Source organism: Pongo pygmaeus, chromosome 8, assembly GCF_028885625.2.
Source record: "Pongo pygmaeus isolate AG05252 chromosome 8, NHGRI_mPonPyg2-v2.0_pri, whole genome shotgun sequence".
NCBI classification, from domain to species: domain Eukaryota; kingdom Metazoa; phylum Chordata; class Mammalia; order Primates; family Hominidae; genus Pongo; species Pongo pygmaeus.
Window position 1 is genome coordinate 33,059,873 of NC_072381.2, and position 20,847 is coordinate 33,080,719.

At 37.2% G+C, this 20,847-nt stretch overlaps 1 protein-coding gene across 1 annotated transcript in view; it reads right to left on the bottom strand.

The window, feature by feature from the left end:
* Window positions 1–20,847, bottom strand: part of KIF5B (kinesin family member 5B) — a 48,346-nt gene that overhangs the window by 17,430 nt on the left and 10,069 nt on the right. Inside the window, exons 3-15 of the mRNA XM_054437152.2 lie at window positions 14,051–14,124; window positions 12,992–13,096; window positions 12,432–12,480; window positions 11,817–11,872; window positions 11,165–11,252; window positions 10,899–11,023; window positions 9,534–9,638; window positions 9,164–9,309; window positions 8,339–8,487; window positions 7,484–7,677; window positions 6,348–6,416; window positions 4,366–4,572; window positions 1,717–1,860 (exon numbers count right to left, since the gene is read on the bottom strand). Of these exons, the coding sequence (XP_054293127.1) occupies window positions 1,717–1,860; window positions 4,366–4,572; window positions 6,348–6,416; window positions 7,484–7,677; window positions 8,339–8,487; window positions 9,164–9,309; window positions 9,534–9,638; window positions 10,899–11,023; window positions 11,165–11,252; window positions 11,817–11,872; window positions 12,432–12,480; window positions 12,992–13,096; window positions 14,051–14,124 (1,511 nt within the window). The remainder of the gene's footprint in view (window positions 1–1,716; window positions 1,861–4,365; window positions 4,573–6,347; window positions 6,417–7,483; window positions 7,678–8,338; window positions 8,488–9,163; window positions 9,310–9,533; window positions 9,639–10,898; window positions 11,024–11,164; window positions 11,253–11,816; window positions 11,873–12,431; window positions 12,481–12,991; window positions 13,097–14,050; window positions 14,125–20,847) is intronic.

Consider the following 20,847-nt stretch of genomic DNA (forward strand, 5'->3'; position numbering starts at 1 on the left):
ACATAAAATATAAGATTTTTCTAAAAAGTTGCAAATTTTGAACAACATCTCTCTGGTGTTCCGTGATATGAAATAAATGTACTTTTCCATCCTAGAGATTTCTCTACATCTCACATTACTTCACCATAAACACAATAGGGCAGAAATGTTCAGACTGATGGTGAAGGGAAAGCAAGTCAAGTGGCCCGATAGTGAGTCCACTGAAGAAATAACATACGAAGAGAAGAGTCATGAGAATCCTTGCCTCCATCAACAAACATTAACTTTTATTTTGTTGATTTTATCTTTTATTCTTTTCGTATTTTTAAAAAATATTTTCATTTTCTTCATTTTTAAACAGAAGCATCAGTTAACAGCAAACACCAACATTAAACAATACAACAGACGGAAATGTGTACTCCATATTGAAAACTTGTACGTCAGTTCCAACTCTGGTTAACAGACTGGGCTTTTTAGTAGGCTCTCAATATAAACCCAAGTGTATATGCTCTCTTTGTTATTGTAATTAGGCTTTAATCAAAAAGGTAAAGTCTGAACAGCTACTGCAACACACAAATCTTTCATGTTATATGCATGGTTTTACAGTTAAGAGTCTTAGTTTGGTTCTTTGGTCTTAGTTTTTAAATCTACCACCAAGTCACATGCCTAATGCTAACAACCAATATTAGTATCCTTAAAAAGACTACGACAAAGAGGTATAAAGAAAATATGGCCATATTTTGAAAACTGAAAACTCTAGAGTTCATTGTATTATTCTACTATTATATGTTTGAAATTTTTCACACTAAAATAAAAAAGAATTAAGAAAGCAGTGCTCATCTTTTAACTTTTCTTTAAATATTTAAAGCAACCACAAGCCCATTCATTATAAATTTATTCCCTGAGCTAATCGTTTTGTTTTTTTGTTTTTTTGTTTTTTTTTGAGATAGGGTCTCACTGTTGCTCAGGCTGGAGTGCCATGGCACAAACATGGTTCACGGCATCTTTAACCTCCTGCCTCAGTCTCTTAAAATAGCTGGGACTGCAAGCACGTATCACCATGCCAACATGCTAAGCTAATTTTTAAATTTTTTGTAGGGACGGGGTCTCGCCACGTTGCCCAGGCTGGTCTCGAACTTCTGGGCTCAAGTGATCCTCCTGCCTTGGCCTCCCAAAGTGCTGGGATTACAGGCTTGAGCCACTATGTCTGGTCCCTGAACTAATCTTAATTGTTGTTCCAATCATTTCACTTATGGAAATTTATTAACGTAATTTTTAAGCGCAAATTTCTTTTTCTGGAGACAGCGTCTTGATCTGTTGCACAGGCTGGAGTGCAGTTGCGCGATCGCAGCTCACTGCAGCCTTGACCTCCCAGGCTCAAGCAATCCTCCCACCCCAGTAGCTGGGACTACAGGCACACGCCACCATGCCAGGCTCATTTTTGTATTTTTTGTAGAGACAGGGTTTCGCCACATTGCCCAGGTTGGGGAAAATGTTATAGTAAAGAATCAAACATGAGGTCCAATAAATGCCGCCTACTGAATTTATCAATTTGGGTGCCCTTATTCTCTTGCTCTCTCCTGATCTATTTAAAATGCAGTTAATAACATCTACTACACATCACTGTTTGTGAGGATGAGATCATGAATACGAAAAGAACTTTACAAAGTATTAGTAGTAAACAAAAGTGCAAATGTATACAGATAATTGTCCTTAATACTTAGTTATTATATTTACCTTTACATCATTATTTCCCACGGCAATTCCTATTTCTGCAAGGTCTTTTAGTAAAGATGCCATCATCTCAGCTGCTCGTTTCTTCTGGTGGTTGGTCATTTCCTTAAGTTTCTGAAGCTCAGCATCTATACTCGCTAAAGTTGCCTAAGAGAACCCAAAACAAAAAGTATAGTTAAATCTACTACATGAAAATTCAAATCAAATACTCATTAGGTGTTTCAAGTTTTACACCAAGCCCTTACAAAACCATGTCTTTTCTGCTTTCATTTTTCTTGAACTATCTACCAGGTTCTGGGCTCCCAGCTCAAACTTAAAAAATATTTTAGACCTAATAGGCTATGGTAAAAGTAGCCACATTGTTTTCAATTCAGAGCAGGCAGTTTCTGTTATTTCACTAAATTCCTGAGATTGAATAATATTTTCTGTCTAAAAATGGGAAGCCTCAAATTTAACTAGATTTGATTACCATTTATTACTATATTATGTCTTATCTTTAGAAAGTGAGTCAGCAAATTAACGTTACAATGACACTGTTTTCTACATGGTTAGTATGCTTTCTTCATCTACTTTCTATATACTTACTCACTGGAAAGAATCCATGTGATAATACTATGATACAGGCAATTATCCAGGAGCTAGTGTTAAAGTAATATTATCTGAGTTTAATGACTGTCATTATAAATCTCAAATCATAGCTGGCTTAACAGCTACAAAATCACCAAATTTTGAAAAGTCCAACCCAGTTTGGTGCCCACTTTAAAATAACTCATATGGCAGATCAGATACAAGGTGAGCATCCCCACTCCAAAGTGCTCCAAAATCTGGGACTTTTTGAGTGCTTACATGATGCTCAAAAGAAAATGCTCACTGAAGCATTTTGGACTTGCCAATTAGAAATGCTCAACTGGTAAGTACAATGCAAACATTCCAAAATCTGAAATGCTTGGGGCTTCTGTATTTGTAATACCTGTACTATACTGTATTTGTAATGCCATTTATTGACTTTTCATCAGTATCTTTTAGTAAAGATGCCATCATTCCAACTGCTTATTTCTTATGGTAGTTGGTCATTTCCTTAAGTTTCTGAGTATCAGTAGAGTGTGTATCCACCCAGGTTAATCTACAATATGATACTCATTATCTTCAAGTCTCATAATATAGCATGCTTCTACCATAACTGTTTAAATTACCAGACACTTTCTCTAACTGAACAGCAACACTGTCTAAGCATATAAACAGATGCTAAACACTAGGAATTTCTAACTCCTATTATCAATGTAATGCTGATAGATTTCAGCTCCACAAGTGAAACATAACTGTCTTAAAGACTTAAAATCAGCGGCCAAGGACCACTTTCAGAGTCGTAAAAAACTCCTGTTATTCTTTCATACAACAATTAGCTTTGTTAATAATGCAACTCAGTAAGAGTTAGTTATAATGGTGTCTTAGATCTGTACAGTACTGAATGTTAACTTCAAGCTAACTGTAACTTTGTAGATTAAAAAGAGAAAAGGAACTCATAGGGGCAGGAAACCTTTTAAAAGCATTATTTTGTACTGTTGACTGCTTTCTTTTAGACAAGTTAATGTGAGCAGGGAAATAAGTGGTGGACACGGGTCCTGAGTGCAACTCTAGACGCTGATTTCTAAACAAGAAGCTAGCATTAACCACAACAAAACCACAAAATAGTTCCTCCATGATGACGTTGAAACATTCACAGCTATGTATTATTTCTGTCATCACTGTTGGAGGTTGGCGATGTCTGTCCTGTATCAGTTTTCAGCAAGTAAAAATCTCCATCTAGTCACCAGGCGCGGTGGCTCACGCCTGTAATCCCAGCACTTTGGGAGGCTGAGGCGGGTGGATCACCTGAGGTCAGGAGCTCGAGACCAGCCTGGCCAACCTGGTGAAACCCTGTTGCTACTAAAAATACAAAATGAGCCGGGCGTGGTGGCGGGCGCCTGTAATCCCAGCTACTCAGGAGACTGAGGCAGGAGAATCATTGAACCCAGGAGGCAGAGGATGCAGTGAGCCAAGATTGCGCCATTGTACTCCAGCCTGGGCAACCAGAGTGAAACTCTGTCTCAAAAAAAAAAAAAAAATCTCCATCTATTGGGGAACCACTACACTGTGCTAAGAAGGCACTGTTCCAGGTAGTGGAAATGTAACAGTAAGTAAAACATAAATTATATTAAGTTACATATCCTTACATCTATTCCAAATAATTCACATAGTTGATTAAATAGCATTTTAATTTGTACTGCATATTTACTTTATTGTTTGAACAATCATCTAATAGCTTTATTAGGCAACTAGGAGCTTTAAATTATTTTTCCTTTAACATTAGTAGTAACATTAGGTTCTACATGCTATATACTAAATTAAAAAAAATATAAAAAATTAGGAGTAGCAAACATCCTTTAAAACAGCATTTAAATTAGATATTAACAGACCTTTAGGAACTAAGATAACTGTCTTCCTCCACCTCTAAGGCTTCATATACAGAAAGAAATGAAGTTGAAACCCGAGTCCTTGAAAATTGATGTTATCGATATTTGACTTACATAGAAAAATAAGTTATTTAAGTAGTTTTTAGGTTTAGAATACTTGTACTAAAGCATTAAAAAAGAAAATAAAACTATATCCTACCGATTTCTGATTCAGCTCATCACTAAGCAATTCATATTCCTTAGTTTTGTCTTCAACTTCCTGAGACTTCTGATCATAATTGACAGCAAGTTCTTCTAGGGCCTGTAAAACTTCTTTCACTTCTTCTTTAGAGGCATCATTTTCTGCCTGAAGGCGATTCAGCTCAGCTTGCATATTGTCTTGATCCCTTCTGGTAGATGCCAAAAGCTACAGGACAGAAAATAATTTATTTTCCCCAAAAGTATACAGGTTTTAAAAAATACCCATGAAGCTTCACCATTTGTCCAGAACAAATGGAGTGAAATATGGATGGTATTCAGTGTGGCAACATTTATTCATTAAACAGATTTACTAAATGTCAACTATGTGCAGGCACTGTGCTGGATGCTGCAAGGCAGAAAGAAAATCAAAGACTGTGTGTTTAAGGAACACAGTAGAAGAGAAGATAGGCACATGAATAAGCGCAACACAAGATACCATAACAGAGGGACAGGACAGATAAAGTGCTTAGTAATACAGGAAAGGGTATTCATTCATGGAGAAGTTGGCTAGGAGAGATCGATTACAGTCACATGCAAATTAATGTAATAAAGGAAAATGGCATTCTACAAGAGTTCCTTAAAAATTTAGATTTGGGCCAGGCGGGGTGGCTCACGCCTGTAATCCCAGCATTTTGGGAGGCCGAGACAGGTGGATCACGAGGTCAGGAGTTTGAGACCAGCCTGACCAACATGGTGAAATCCCATCTCTACTAAAAATACAAAAAAATTAGCCGGGCGTGGTGGCGGGCACCTGTAATCCCAGCTACTCGGGAGGCTGAAGCAGGAGAATCACTTGAAACCAGAAGGCAGAGGTTGCAGTGAACCGTGATCGTGCCACAGCACTCCAGCCTGGGCAACAACAGTAAAACTCCATCTCAAAAAAAAAAAAATTTAGATTTGCTTTGGGCAACAAGTGATGACATTTGTGCTAAGCTGCAGAAAAACCTGGTATCAGCCAGGTACAGTGGCTCACACCTGTAATCACAGCATTCTGGGAGGCCGAGGCGGGTGGATCACCTGAGGTCAGGAGTTGGAGACCAGCCTGGCCAACATGGTGAAACCCCATCTCTACTAAAAATACCAAAATTAGCTGGGCATGGTGGCAGGCGCCTGTAATCCCAGCTACTCGGGAGGCTGAGGCAGGAGAATCGCTTGAACCTGGGAGGTGGAGGTTGCAGTGAGCCGAGATCACGCCGCTGCACTCCAACCTGGGCAACAGGGCGAGACTCCGTCTCAAAAACAAAAACAAAACCTGGTATCAGCACCTAAAATCTGAACTGCAGGGATGCCGAGAGATTGGTTAGGAGAACACCACAATCATCCACATTAGTGGCTCTCCTGTAGGGATATCTGGAAATCTGTGGGAGAGTTAATAATAGGGTAGAATACTAATGGCATTTAGGAGTAGGGACCAGGAATGTTTAATGTCCTATAATGCAAAGGACAGAATAACATAAATTATCCAATGCAAAATGTCAACAGTGCCCCTTTGAGGAATAATGCTATAGTTGAAATATGAGATGCTATAGCTGAAAGATGATCTGACCAGGATTAAGCTCACTGATGGAGAGTATCTCTTTCTTACCAAAGCAGTCTTTGTCTTCACCCTGCCTACCACCCCTACAAAAAAATTTAAAGGACTCTGCTTTTCAATTATCCCCTGCTCTGCTGGGTGAGAAGATAAAATGAGGATCCGAAGCAAGTGACAAGAAGAGAAACGTCAAGAACCAGGATGAAAAAAAGATGGCAGAAACGAACACCAGATTGTATGTGGGTAGATACGATGAATGAGTAAAAATTCATTTTATCCATGTGACATTCTTATTCCCACAAAGAGAGTCATACCCAAAATTACACAACTATTAAAGACAAAGTCAATGGGATTCAGAAACCAAAACTATAAAGCTTTTGTGGAAGCAATATAAAAGGTATTCAACTCACCTCCTCCTGATCCAACATTTGCGTCTTCAGCTTCTCTACCAGTTGACTTTGCTGGTTAATTTCTTCATCCTAGAATTGTGAAGTATCCAGTTAACCAGTAGCTAACAACCTGGTTCCTGTTTCCCAATACAGGTTATAAGATTACCACTCCTCTAGAAAAATTTCAAAACCATTTCTCCAAATTCAACATTGCTTATTTTAATCTCTTTTAAAAAAATGGCAAAACAAAAGGAATTTCTTTCAATTATCAATACTTATAATGGTCACGTACTTCGAACCTGCCATCTCTGCTTAAAATACATTAAAAATATCAACTTAAGAAAATATTTTCTTCTAATCTCTTTACTGCTCATTCTTGCCTTCCATTCTATTACGTTCTTAGTTTGCTATTATTCATACTATTGACATTACTTCTATATGCAAAGCAGGAAGATATTATTTCCACTCTATTGTGTTTCCCTTAATCTCTTACATCATCTTTTATTGGAGTCGTCAGAGCCCTGATTCTAACAGTTGGTATCATTGAGGCTCCCAATGACCCAATGCCAAATTTTCATTAGAACAGGGGTCCCCAAGCCCCCAGGCCACAAAGCAGTACTGGAAGCCTGTTAAGAACCAAGAAGCACAGCAGGAGGTGAGCAGCAAGCATTACAACTTGAGCTCCGCCTTCTGTCAGATCAGCGGCATTAGAATATCATTAAGAACGCAAATTCTATTATGAACTGTGCATGCAAGAGATCTAGGTTAGAGGATCCTTATGAGAATCTAATGCCTGATAATCCAAGGTGGAAGTTTGATCCCAAAACCATCTCCCCCACTCTGATCCACAGAAAAATTGTCTTCCCTGAAACCAGTCCCTGGTGCCAAAAAGGTTGGGGACTGCTGCCTTATAAAGTTCTTTTAGCTTAAAAAGGGGGGTGGGAAGATACACCCTCATACACTTTCCACACAGAAATTGAAATTATGACTTTTTATTTTGTTAATACAATAATTTTTACAAGATTAACAGAAATCAAGGAAGATGTATAAAGATCCTAAGTGCGCCCACAGCACTGAAATCAGAAAAGTTAGAAAATAAAAACACCCATGTCAATAGTATCCTAATATAAAACAGACCTAAATCAAGCAATACCTACCTTGTCATCAAGCTGTTTGTATAATTTAGCAATTTCTTCTTCACACTTTCTTCTTTCAGCATCAGTAAAATTTCCCATAACTCCAATTGTGGTTGCTGGTTTATCATTGGTAATAGTAATATCTTTATCCACTGTGAAAGCTTCCAAGTTGGCTTTCTCTTTGTCAAACTGTTCATCAATAGGCACCGTCTCCCCTAAAATAAGACAATAAAGTGGTTAATAAAAAACAACATGTCTAAAGCTAATTTCAATTTCATTCCTTTAAAAAAAAATTTTTTTTTTTTTTTTTTTTTTTGAGACAGAGTCTCAATCTGTCACTCTGGCTGGAGTGCAGTGGTGCAATCTAGGCTCACTGCAACCTCTGCCTCCAGCGTTCAAGCAATTCTACTGCCTCAAGACTCCTGATTAGCTGGGATTACAGGCGCTCCGCACCATGCCAGGCTAATTTTGGTATTTTCAGTAGAGATGGGGTTTCAACATGTTGGCCAGGCTGGTCTCTAACTCCTGACCTCAAGTGATCTGCCCACCTCAGCCTCCCAAAGTGCTGGGATTACAGGCATGAGGCACTGCACCCAGCCTCATTCTTTTAAACTTTTTCTTCTCTGTGTTATTTTCAAATAATCTGTCTTCGAATTCAGATTCTTCTGCTTAATTAATTCTACTACTGATGGTCTCTTGCATTTTGCTCATTTTATTCTTCAGCTCCAGGATTTCTATTAATTTTTTAAAAATTATTTCGATGTCTATTAAATTTCTTGATCTAGTCACTTACTGATTTTGCTGAACTATTTCTACGTTTCTATGCTCTAAATCTGTATTTAACAAACTTAAGATGACAAATTCTTAAGTTATTACCATTACGCCATCTGTTGAGTTCATTTTCAAGCCACTGAATAGTGTTCCGCAGGATCTTATTTTTTTCTTTTTCTTTTTCATACTTCTTTTTCCACTGTTCTGCAGTTAACTCCACATTGACACAAACTGTGTTCTTAATTGTTTTGGCCCTAAGAGATGTAATTGGAGGAAAAAAAGGATGAGACTGAAATTATTTTTATCTATATGGAATATATGTATATATGGCTAAGAAACTTATTCTTGTCCAGTAATCTCTTAGACTAAATACTAAAAGCCACAACGTATGAGGTTATTTACAACCCAACTAAATTTGAGTCTGCTCCAAAATCTGTGAATAGCTTAAAAAAAAAAAATCAACAAACCACTAAAAATAAAAGACAAAGGCGTATATTTTTCCAATTTGTTTGCAAGGCTGAATTAAGAAATTACTGTTGAAAGTCAAAGACGGAATCATCATTACTGACTTTCCTAATCATCTCATATAGATTATATTAACCTGTCATGCATGTCTACAGGCCTAACAGAGGATTATGTTTGCCAGGCTTTGACCTAATTATCTGATTCAAATGCTTATTTTCTTTAATACCAAATTACAGCTTGTCACACAAATTTGACTAAAATTACATCTGACTTTAAATGTGTACTAAAACTTAAACCAAGCAGTCTAAAAAACAGACCCACCTTGTATTATCTGTCATCAATTCAAACTGAGTGTGTCTAGCACAAAACAATATGTACAGGTTGGAATAACAGCTCACATTTTCCTACATTTTATAAACAAAAGGTCTATTTAAATTTAGGTTTTGTACTTTCTTAACAACAAACCTTTGGCCAAATAAGAGCGTAGATTTTGTTTCAGACTCATTGTATGATGATGGAGAGCAGCAAATTACAATAGTGGTTCTACAGTTGCCACCTAATGAATCTTGAAGGATTCTTGTCATTTTACTATCTCGATATGGAACATATGTCTGCATACAAAAACAAAGCAAACAAGACCAGTGGGTTTCTGTATAATAAAATGTTATTACAAAATAAACTCCCAAAAGACAACTGACTTACACATACTGATTCAAACACACTGAATCTCAATCTCTCTCCCTCTCTCTCTCATACACACCCATGCACACATATACACCTATATTTAAATAATGCCCCATAAGGTAACAGGGAGATAGAAGACATGTATACTCACACTACCCTCAGCCAAAGCAGAAATAACATTTCCGAGAGCAGAAAGTGACTTGTTGATGTTTTTAGCTTCATCCAGCACAGCACCTTCAGCTCCAGTTTTACTAACCTATACATAAGATTTCAAAAGAATGAAACAAAATTACAAGTTTATAATTTTCTTTAAATTTTCTAAAATGTTCATATGTCATCAATAACCAGTAAAAAAGAAAAAAGAACATGAAAAGCTTCATGATCTTATTTGCCAAGCATTTACTCTTAGGTACCACCATTTCTTGAGTACTACTCTTAAGAGTGATTAGAGACATCAAATTTTATCTGCAGTTTGTAGGTAGTCCTGAAAATAACCAATTTAAATGTAAATTTGTAGTTCATTAATCTGTTAGTCCCCTTTGCTACATTAGAAAACAGGAACCTTCTAAAACTGGCTAATGCATAATGTTGATGTTGTAACTGTTAAAAAGCAGAGGCTGAGTTTAAACACATTATATAAGCAAACCTGCTTCTTTTAAAAAAAAACATAAAATATCTAAATATCTATGTTGTGGTTTTTGTTTTTTTTTTTTTTGGAGACTGAGTCTCACTCTGTCACCCAGGCTGGAGTGCAGTGGCTCGATCCCGGCTCACTGCAACCTCCACCTCCCGGGTTCAATCAATTCTCCTGCCTCAGCCTCCCCAGTAGCTGGTATTACGGGCGTGTGCCACCACACCCAGCTAGTATCTATGTTAAAGATAGGTCAGAACAATAAATTAGCAATGTTGGCTGAAGAAATAGCTTAGGAGATTTCTCAGATAATCTTTGAAAGATGTGTGTAAGACTTCAGAGTAGAACGCAATAGATACATCATTCTAAGCAGAAGAAACACAATTAGCACAACAGCAAAAATGGTCACAGAGGTCCCTATCATAACATTCAAACTTAATTTGATATAGACTAGAATCAGACTGTATAGAATTGTAATAATGAAGGAAAGAAATAAGTCCAACCAAACCAGAGAAGACTAATGGATAGTTACCAGTTTTAATAGGGACCCCACTGCCAATATGGATAAAATACGTATCAAAAATTAGAAAAGGGATACCTAATAAAGTTTATAACAACATACGCTGAACAAGTTCTCACTATGAACATATCTTAAGTCATAGAAACCTCTTATGGGTTGAACTAGAGTATGGTCAAACAACAGTAACTTGGAACTGATTATTCAGCTGATGTCATCATAAAGCACTAGCATCAGCGGTTACAAATCTCAGGTTACCAAATCCAATTTGGTAAGTAAGATGCAACAACGAATCCTGCGTAACTCCCAACTCAAACTAAAGTTTACAAAGATGCTTAAATATTTGTCAAAATACATGAAGACTTTACCTTTTCACTACCAGCTAAATCAACCAGATAAAGTTTTCCACTCAGCTTTTGTTCCGTTTGTGTGTTCTCTTGTTTTACATTAATAAGAAATATACTGTGACTCCTAGAGCTATGTTCATTCATATCTGCAAGGAAATTACACAAACAAATATAAATAAACATAATTTCCCCTTAACAATTTCCCTGAAGCAATCTTATAATTAATCACCTGGATAAGGATATTTTAAGCTGGTTTTAAATCCTAACCAGTGTTATTTTCTACTTACTTGTAACTGCTACATGTCTGTTGGATTTTCCTTCATCTATGGTATCCATAACTTCATCTGGACTACATACAAAACGCTCTGTGCACCCCTGTGAAATAATTTTTAAAAATATGTTAATGTCTGGCCAACATGATGAAACCCTGTCTCTAATAAAAACACAAAAATTAGCCAGGCGTGGTGGTGGGTGCCTGTAATCCTAGCTACTTGGGAGGCTGAGGCAGGAGAATCACTTGAGCCTGGGAGGCAGAGGTTGCAGTGAGCCGAGACCATGCCATGCACTCCAGCCTGAGCAACAGAGCGAGACTCCATATATTAAATAAATTGGCTCACGCCTGTAATCCCAGCACTTTGGGAGGCAGAGGCGGGCAGATCACGAGGTCAGGAGTTCGAGACCAGCCTGGCCAACATGGTGAAACCTCATCTCTACTAAAAATACGAAAATTAGCTGGGCGTGGTGGTGCATGCCTGTAATCCCAGCTACTCAGGAGGATGAGGCAGGAGAACTGCTTGAACCCTGGAGGCAGAGGTTGCAGTAAGCCGAGATTGCACCACTGCACTCCAGCCTGGGAGACAGAGTGAGACTCTCTGTCTTAAAAAAAAAAAAAAAAAAAAAGTATTACAGGGTTTTTCTAGACAACTGTACTATAAATACCTTTACATAGGGAACTCGGTTTTTGTCTTCATGAACTGAAAGGTTGGTCTTTGAAACTGAAAAAGAAAAACAAATGTTAGCAACATTCTCCTAAAACTCTTAACACTGGATATGAAATAACTGATAGGCTTTCCTGAGCAGCCTAACAGCAATGGTTGAACTCTAAAAAAATATTAAAACATTGCTCTAAAGCAGAACTTACAGACATAGCAGGAGATCTAAATAGAAACCAATGCAACAATACAGAATTTTAGGACCACTCCAACCTAACACCCACATTTTATAAACAAGAACATTAACCCTGAGTGGTTCAATGATTTGCCTAAGGACAATGTATCTAACTGACAGTTGACAGAAGACTAGAACTCAGGGCTCAGATTATATAACTCCCAGTCCAATGCTCTAATTACTACTAAGAAGTACCCATAAACATCACTTTAAACTAGTTACTCTATTTAAAGGTATTCAACTAAAACTTTAGAAGAAAAAAATTTTTGTCTATTTCCAATAACTTAAGACAATTTCATATAGCTTACAAAGAAATAGTCTCTCATCTACTATTAAAAAGGAATTAACAGATGTTATTTAAAACTGATTAGCAAGAATTTAACTTACCATCTAACAGGTCCCTTATCTTATCCAAATATATTTCAAAATATGAAACCTAAAGGGCAAATTTAAAAAAACATCAATCAACTAAAATTATATTACTTATTCGCATATTAATATTGAGGTCCGAGTGCTAGGCATTGTTTAGACTAGAGAGACAGTTATCAACATACCAGCCATAGCTCACATTCTAATGGGAAGACATAAATTAGCCAAATTAGCTTAGTTATTTAAGCAGTCTTCCCATTGGACATAAATTACATTATCTTCATCTAAAATGAATTAGAATAGTTTTATGTAGTAGAAACCTTCGAGTTCTGCAGTAAAGCAACCTCCTTTATTTTATGGAGGAGGCTAAAGACTTAATCATTTACGTTAGTTAACATTCCTGTTCATCTAATGGCAGATGAACAAAAATCCAAGTTTACTAACCTGAATGATATTTCAACTATACCTTTCCATAAAAACTATTTTTAAAATTACTTTAAAGAAACTAACATTTACTATTTTTTTAGAACATTATTCTTGCTGTAAAATAAAATATAATCTTTCCTCAAGGAATTTACCTTAATATGAAATTCCAAATTTTCATCCATGGAGTAAATATAATTAAAAATATCTTGCACTATTCTTGGAATAATTCCCATGCCTTCTGGATCATGAAGTTTACCCTAAACAAAAAACAAAACTAGACTTCTTAAATAAATTATAAAATATGAAGTAAAAACAAAGAGTTTCAATCTACAACTTATAGTCAAGAAAGGACAGGAACTGTATTTTTGTGGAAACGGCTCTGTAAATACCTAAAAAATCAAATTCAACTATTACACATACACACAGTACTGTACACCAACCACATGGGTTACCAACAGATCTTAACCCTTCATTTAATCACTAGATTTAGATTATCCATGCTTGTAAAATGTTCATTGTAAAATGAACATAATTAAAAAGGTTTTAGTTTCTTTCCATATAATTCTACATTGTTCCTTCTACTTCAAGGCAAATTCATGCAAATACTAGGATGTCCTTGTTCTCTCTGACTTTATGAAAATCAGTAATATGAATCATACTAAAAGAAGCAGTCATTTACTTAATATAGTACACTCAAATAAATGATAAAAACAGATGCTCTTTAGCAGTGGCAGAAAATCACAGGCTGTTTTCTAGAAGCAAAGCTATAGTGGGTCCACACCTATTATTAACAGCAGCACTGATAATTATGGCAACATTCTTGTCAGAGAAGAGTGACAGTTATTTTGAGGAAGAAGGAGCCAAAGAGAACAGGAAAAAGTTATTTATACTAAATAAAATCAACAACACATAAGCATTCAAAATTTCCCATATAACAGGGTGACAGAAAATTCTTGTCCAAAATGTTATTTTATGGTTATGCTAACTGATAAAACAATCTCAAATATAATCTCAAATACAGGTATCCCTTACTATTTAAACTCAGGAACTGATTAGATTCCAACAATGATGTTACATGTATATTATTTGTATGACAAAAGGCAATAAAAAGTAAATTAAAATGTTTATGCATGGTGAAATAATATCACAAATAATGAATGAATGCTGTATGTATTGCAAACTACATCTAAGTACAGATTATAAAATGTTACCTCCATTGTGTGTGTCTTCCCAGAGGATGTCTGTCCATATGCAAATATTGTTCCATTATATCCTTCAAGTACATCTGTGAGAAAATAAGAGATTTTATAATTCAGGGGATTTTTTCCTTAAGCAAGATTCCTAAGAAATTACTTAAACTACAGGATGATAGGGGAGAGAAAAGGTTGGAAAAAAAAAAAAAAGAAATTACTTAAATAATGTTACAGGAAAATGTCAGATGTTTATTCTTAATGAGGTATAAAACACCCTAGAAGACACACACACACACACACACACACACACACACGTGCACACACACACCCTCTTCCTAACCCTTGCATACTAAATTCTGTATAATAAAATATTTGTGGGAGTGGCTGGGTGCAGTAGCTCACTCCTGTAATCCCAGCACTTTGGGAGGCCAAGGCAGGCGGATCACAAGGTCAGGAGTTCAAGCCTGGTCAGCATGGTGAAACCCTGTCTCTACTAAAAATACAAAAAATTAGCCGGGCGTGGTGGCGGGCGCCTGTAGTCCCAGCTACTCAGGAGGCTGACGCAGGAGAACTGCCTGAACCGGGCAGGCGGAGGTTGCAGTGAGCCGAGATCGCGCCACTGCACTCCAGTCTGGGCAACACAGTAAGACACCGTCTCAAAAAAAAAAAAAAAAAATTAGCTGGACGTGGTGGTACATGGCCTGTAATTTCAGCTACTCAAAAGACTAAGGCACAAGAATCGCTTGAGCCCAGGAGAAGGAGGTTGCAGTGAGCTGAGATCGAGCCACTGCACTCCAGCCTGGGTGGACAGAGTGAGACTCTGTCTCAAAAAAAAATACCAAAATTATTTGTGGAAAGAGTGGCAAGAAAGATTCAGATTTTCTTTATGCTAATATGAAAGACTCCATCAAAGTTTAGTACATAAAGGATTTATAAAGACATTAAAGGAAATATATAACAATAGTAATTTTCTTAGTGATGACCCATCTAAGCAATTTTCTCTGGACCCAGACTGCTTTCTGTGGTCAATTAAAAAACAAATTTTAAATTCCACTGTTTATAATAAAGAATCTTTTCTACCAATGTACATCTCAAATGTCATTACATCTACACTCCAAAGCTTTATGTGACCAAAAACAAAAAATCCTCTGCCAATTTACATACAGATGAGATTTTAGAAACAAGACTAATTGATGGTTAATTAGTAGCTAATCCTCACAAACCCCGACCTTCCTCTTTATCCTACCCACAAAGTGTAACACTCAGTCCTACCTCAAAATCAATTACCAAGAAGTTCCTATGAAAAAAAATGTTATGAGACAGGGTCTCCCCTCTGTTCAGAGTGCAATGGCACAATCATAGCTCACTGGTCACTGCAGCCTCAACCTCTTGGGTGTAGTAAGCCGCCTGCTTCAGCTTCAAGTAGCCAGGACTAAGAGGCACATGCCACCAGGCCTGGCTAATTCTAAAAAAAAATTTGTAGAGACAGGGTCTTGCTATGTTGCCCAGGCTGATCTCAAACTCCTGGGCTCAAACAACCCTCCTGCCTCAAGCCTCACAAAGCGCTGGGATTACAGGCCTAAGTAAGCCCCTGCACCTGACCCTCCTATGAAATTTTTTTCTAGCCTCTGACATTAACATTTAAATATATTCCTTTATTAGGTCAAAGAGGGAAAAAAGGCAATCCTTTGATTTCTGGCTTTCAAGGATTTTGTTTGTTGTTTGTTTTTGGTGACAAGAAAGGTACTATGAAATTACATTCTATTCTAGAGGAAGCCAAAATAAAAAGAGAAGGCTCTGTTGGAAACGGCATATAACAGTGAAAAGTAAACCAATAAGCAAGCCAATCCTTGTTTTTATTCATTATTTTAAAAAGAAAAAAATAACCCCAACACTGGGCACAACTAACTGGATAACAGATTTCCTACAGAAACATTTATTAATGAGAAAAAAAGACATCATTACGTACTTCCCTGGGAAGATTTTAAGAGACTCCAAACATTTGAAACTTTCCTTCAAAATCTTTTCATTTTTGAGAAGGAAAGCGAAATTATTTCATGTATCACATTTACCTCTTCCTCTAACCCAATTCCACAAGCCACCCCCAAAATATCTGGGTAAAAGTCTCATCCTATGTGTTCTTACAGTATCTGCATTTAATCATAATACTTACCAATTAGTATTCTGTCAATTTACTTGTCTGCTTTACTCACCAGCCTGTCAACTCGAAGTCAGGACTGTGTTTAACTCCTAACACAGTGCCTGAGACTCCAGAGGAACTCAAATGCTTGTTGAATATTTATTACCATCACCAATGTACAGCATCTTTCTAAAGCCTCCCTCACCCTTTTAAATATACTTTTGCCATTCCTATGAGAAACAGAGGTGGACAACTCTGAACAAGTATTACTTCTTTCATACTTTATCAACAGAAAAAACATATTTAGCTAGTGAGATAACAGCACATCACGTTTTAGAAAGTCGCTTTGTATCTCCCTGAACTTCAGCCTCCCCAGCAAAATGACTACTTAGGGAAAAGCTCTGAGAATTAGAAGTCATCATATAAAGTTACTGTTAACATCTGAGAGCTTACAATGAGTCAGGTTCTAACCATTTTTTTATATATTATTGTATTTAATCATCACAAAACCCCGTGCACTGTACTATTTGTTTTTTGTTTTTGAGACAGAGTCTTGCTCTGTCACCCAGGCTGGAGTGCAGTGGCGCAACTTCGGCTCACTGCAACCTCCGCCTCCCAGGTTCAAGCAATTCTTGTGCCTCAGCCTCCCAAGTAGCTGGAATTACAGGCGTGTGCTACCATGCCTGGCTAATTTTTGTATTTTTAGTAGAGACGGGGTTTCACCATGTTGGCCAGGCTGGTCTTCAACTCCTGACCTCAGGAGATTTGCCCACTTCGGCCTCCCAAAGTGCTAGGATTACAGGCGTGAGCCACCACGCCCGGCCCGCACTGTACTATTATTAGTCCCATTTTACAGATGAGAAAACTGAGACACAGAGAGGTTAATAACTTGCCTGTAACTCCACAGCTAGTAAGATAAAGCTGAGATGCAAATGCAAATAGACTTGGCTCCAGAGACCTGCTCTTAACCACTGTACTATATACTCAAGGAGCAGAGGAACCAAAATAAATACAAGGCAGGCTACATCTGGAAAAACCAAAGGTGAATACAGCCGCAGACAGTTCAGGTCAAGAAGCCATGGTGGAAAAAACATGAAATCTACAAAGACCTGATGAGATGCTTATCATATAGTGGGCACTGAATAGCTACTTAACACAAGGGAAACAAATCACTCAGATTCAGAATTCAAGAGAATACAAGTGGATAAACCTTATTCAAAACAAACAATTGTATCTAACAAATCTACAAATAGGGAATGATAATAGCCCTACATAAAATCAAGTTATAAACTTGTCCAGATAATTATGAGCCAGTGCATTCTCAATGAACTTGTCAGGGACCCAGAGAGTACTATCTGCTTTCAGGTCATTACTGGCAACTTGCTCATCAAATCTCTATCTCAAAAGAAATCCCAGCTGGCCTATCATTCTGCTGATCTTTGCCTACCAACAATTTCTAACCATGGCTTCTCATCCAATCTGTTTAACAATGATTGTCCCAAGTACACCTTACCATGTATTTAATTGCTTTCCTGTCCTCACACCTCCCTAGGTACCCACCACCTACCCCTACGCCATCTCTCTCCTTAAATATGTGTATTTATTGGTAACTCTGCCACATTCATATCCTTGTCCAGGACAAGTCCCACCAGCTACTATATACAGTCTCCTCCAAAATGGTACAGAGCACTTGGGTAAAGATAAAAGGAAATCATGGCCAGGTGATACTGACATAAATTACAAAGGTTACATAGAAGAAGAAAGAGATTATGATAGAAATCTTGTATTCTAACACTTGCTGAAAGTCTAATTTTGTACAGTAGAAATAGCTGAGACTATGAGTTTATCTCAAATACAAACACGACTGATTGAATTAATAACGTCCTCTAAGAAGACAGAGGACACATGCCGGGCGTGGTGGCTCACACCTGTGATCCCAGCACTTTGGGAGGCCAAGGTGGGCGGATCACCTGAGGTTGGCAGTTCAAGACCAGCCTGACCAACATGGAGAAACCCCGTCTCTACTAATAACACAAAAATTAGCAGGGCGTGGTGGCACATGCCTGTAATCCCAGCTACTCAGGAGGCTGAGGCGGGAGAATTGCTTGAACCTGGGAGGCGGAGGTAGGTTGCAGTGAGCCAAGATGGAGCCACTGCAGTCCAGCCTGGACAACAAGAGCGAAACTCCGTCTCAATTTTAAAAAAAAAATGAACACAACGACAGAGGACAAAATTAGCAGTTGATACCTGTATTGTGCTTAACAACTTCTAGTACCTATTTTGCACAAGAAGAAATGGAGACTTGGAAAGGTTAGGTAACTTGCCAAAAGTTAGGTAATTTGCCAAAAGTCACATAGCAAGAAAGTGGCAGAGCCTAGAATTCAATCTAGGACTGTCTGATTCCAAAGATTATACTCTTACCATATTACAGAGAAGGGAATTATTATCCTGAACGCAGTTCCAAACAGTAAGGCAGGATAAAGAAGGGACTGAAATTTTGAGAAAAGAAGAGAAATTTCAGGAAGCAAACGATTTCATCCTAGAACTGCAAATAGTAATAAAACAGAACAAAAGTAATAGATGCATGTATCCTAAACGTCAGGAAAACAGATTTCATCTTTTTCTTTTCCTTAAGTACCATTTAAAAAACAATAGATTTTGAAAAACTCTTGAGTATCAGCCTATTATTAAGAGACTATGTAACTAAGGATATACAAGAGAGAGACAGAACTCACGAGAAGAGCATGAGAAAGATAAAAGTCCAGGATAAGTAACTTTAAGACCAAAACAAAATAAAAACTAAGGCCCTAAAAAGAACTTTTAAAGTCATATTCAGAAAAAAAAAAATGAATGAATGAACCTGCATTGCTTAGGAAAGACCATAAAATATTAACTGATGATATCAAAACAGAGGTACTTCTGTTTACTACCATCTTCCACAAATATGATCCTCAAAACAGAACAACAGAATAAACATTGTTGAGAGAGACTTTAAAGTTCATGTGGATAGTATGATAGCAAAAGAATGGCTTCAAATGAGCCCAAGTTTCTAGTTACTAAGGAGGATTACATTCCAGGGATGAAATCTCACAGCTACTGTAGGTTAGTTTTAAAAGCCAAAGAGAACAAAAGTAATAGAAGATACTAATGTTATTTACATTTTCAAAATGGGAAAAGAGATAGATTATGGAAATAAGTATACCAAAATTTTATTAAGTAAAGACTATGGTTGAACTAACCTCGTTTCCTGTTTGGATATGGTTATTCAACTGGTACTTTGGGCAAATAATAGAGTCATGAACCATCACTTGATAAAAGGATTCAAGTTTTTCATCATTTTCTTCTGAGTATGTTGACAAACTAAGGACTAGCCAATTGTATAGGTAAGAGGCTCTGAAGTCGGCTGAATACCCAAACAGTGTGATTGAAATAACTGCCAACAATCTTATTAATTTTAGAAGATTAACCTAGGGACCATGACCCATTAAGCACTTTATAAATGATTTAGAATCGTATTTTTCAAACTTCAAAACCTTTGACACTTTAAAAGACTTATCAAATGTGCTGACAGCCAACTTACTAGATCCCCGGTAAGATAATTATAAAAATAAAACTCAAAATATGATTAAGAGCTAAAATGAACAAAACGGAATCTGCACTTTAAAGGTTTGCTCTCCAAAGTGCAAGTATGGAACGGGGCTTAAAGCTGGCGGCAAGAGATACAAAAAAGACCTGTATATTCAAATTGCCTATGAATTCATGAATCAGTAACTTTCTATTAGTTAGAAAGCTAATGTAATCTTAAACTGTACTGATGAGACAGAAGTATGTCTCAATCAAAGAATGTAATAAAATTGTGTTCTATGATAGATCCCTCTGGAAAACCACATGATGCTTACAACATGATGACCCTGTTCCTCTTTGTTGCAGTCATTTACACAATTACAAGTGTTAATTCTCCTTCATTTTATGAAGATTTCAGTACCCAGTTCACTCTCTCTCACCAATACCATTACTGCTGTAATAAAACAGTACTGGTGGTTTCAAAGTCTGTAGCAGATAATCCCACTAAAATACCCTGGCCTCTCAGCTCCTTGACCAAATTTTCTGCGATCTTATTCTTTCTTCATTTTTATTTTAAAAACAGAGATGGGGTCTCACTGTTGCCCAGGCTGGTCTCAAACTCCTGGCCTCAAGCAATCCTCCCACCTCAGCCTCCCAAAGTGCTGGAATTACAGGTGTGACCCACCATGTCTGGCCTTACCCTTTCTTTACTACCTCGGAAGTCAACTCCATGACAACACCTTTACCTTTTCATTACTAACTGCGTTGCTTCCATAATCTCAATTTCAAGTGGAGATACTACTCAGCTTACGATGGGGTTACTTCCTGATAAACGTTCTGTAAGTTGAAAATACCCTAAGCTGAAAATGCATCAAACACATCTAACCTATCAAACACCATGGCTTAGCCTAGCCTACTTTAAATGTGCTCAGAACACATACACTGACCTACAGTTCAGCAAAACCATCTAACACAAAGCCTATTTTATAATAAAGTGTTAAATATTTCATATAACTTATTGAATACTATACTGAAAGTGAAAAACGGAATGGCTGTACAGGTACTAGAAATATTTCTATTGAATATTTCTATTCAATGTGTATTGCTTTTG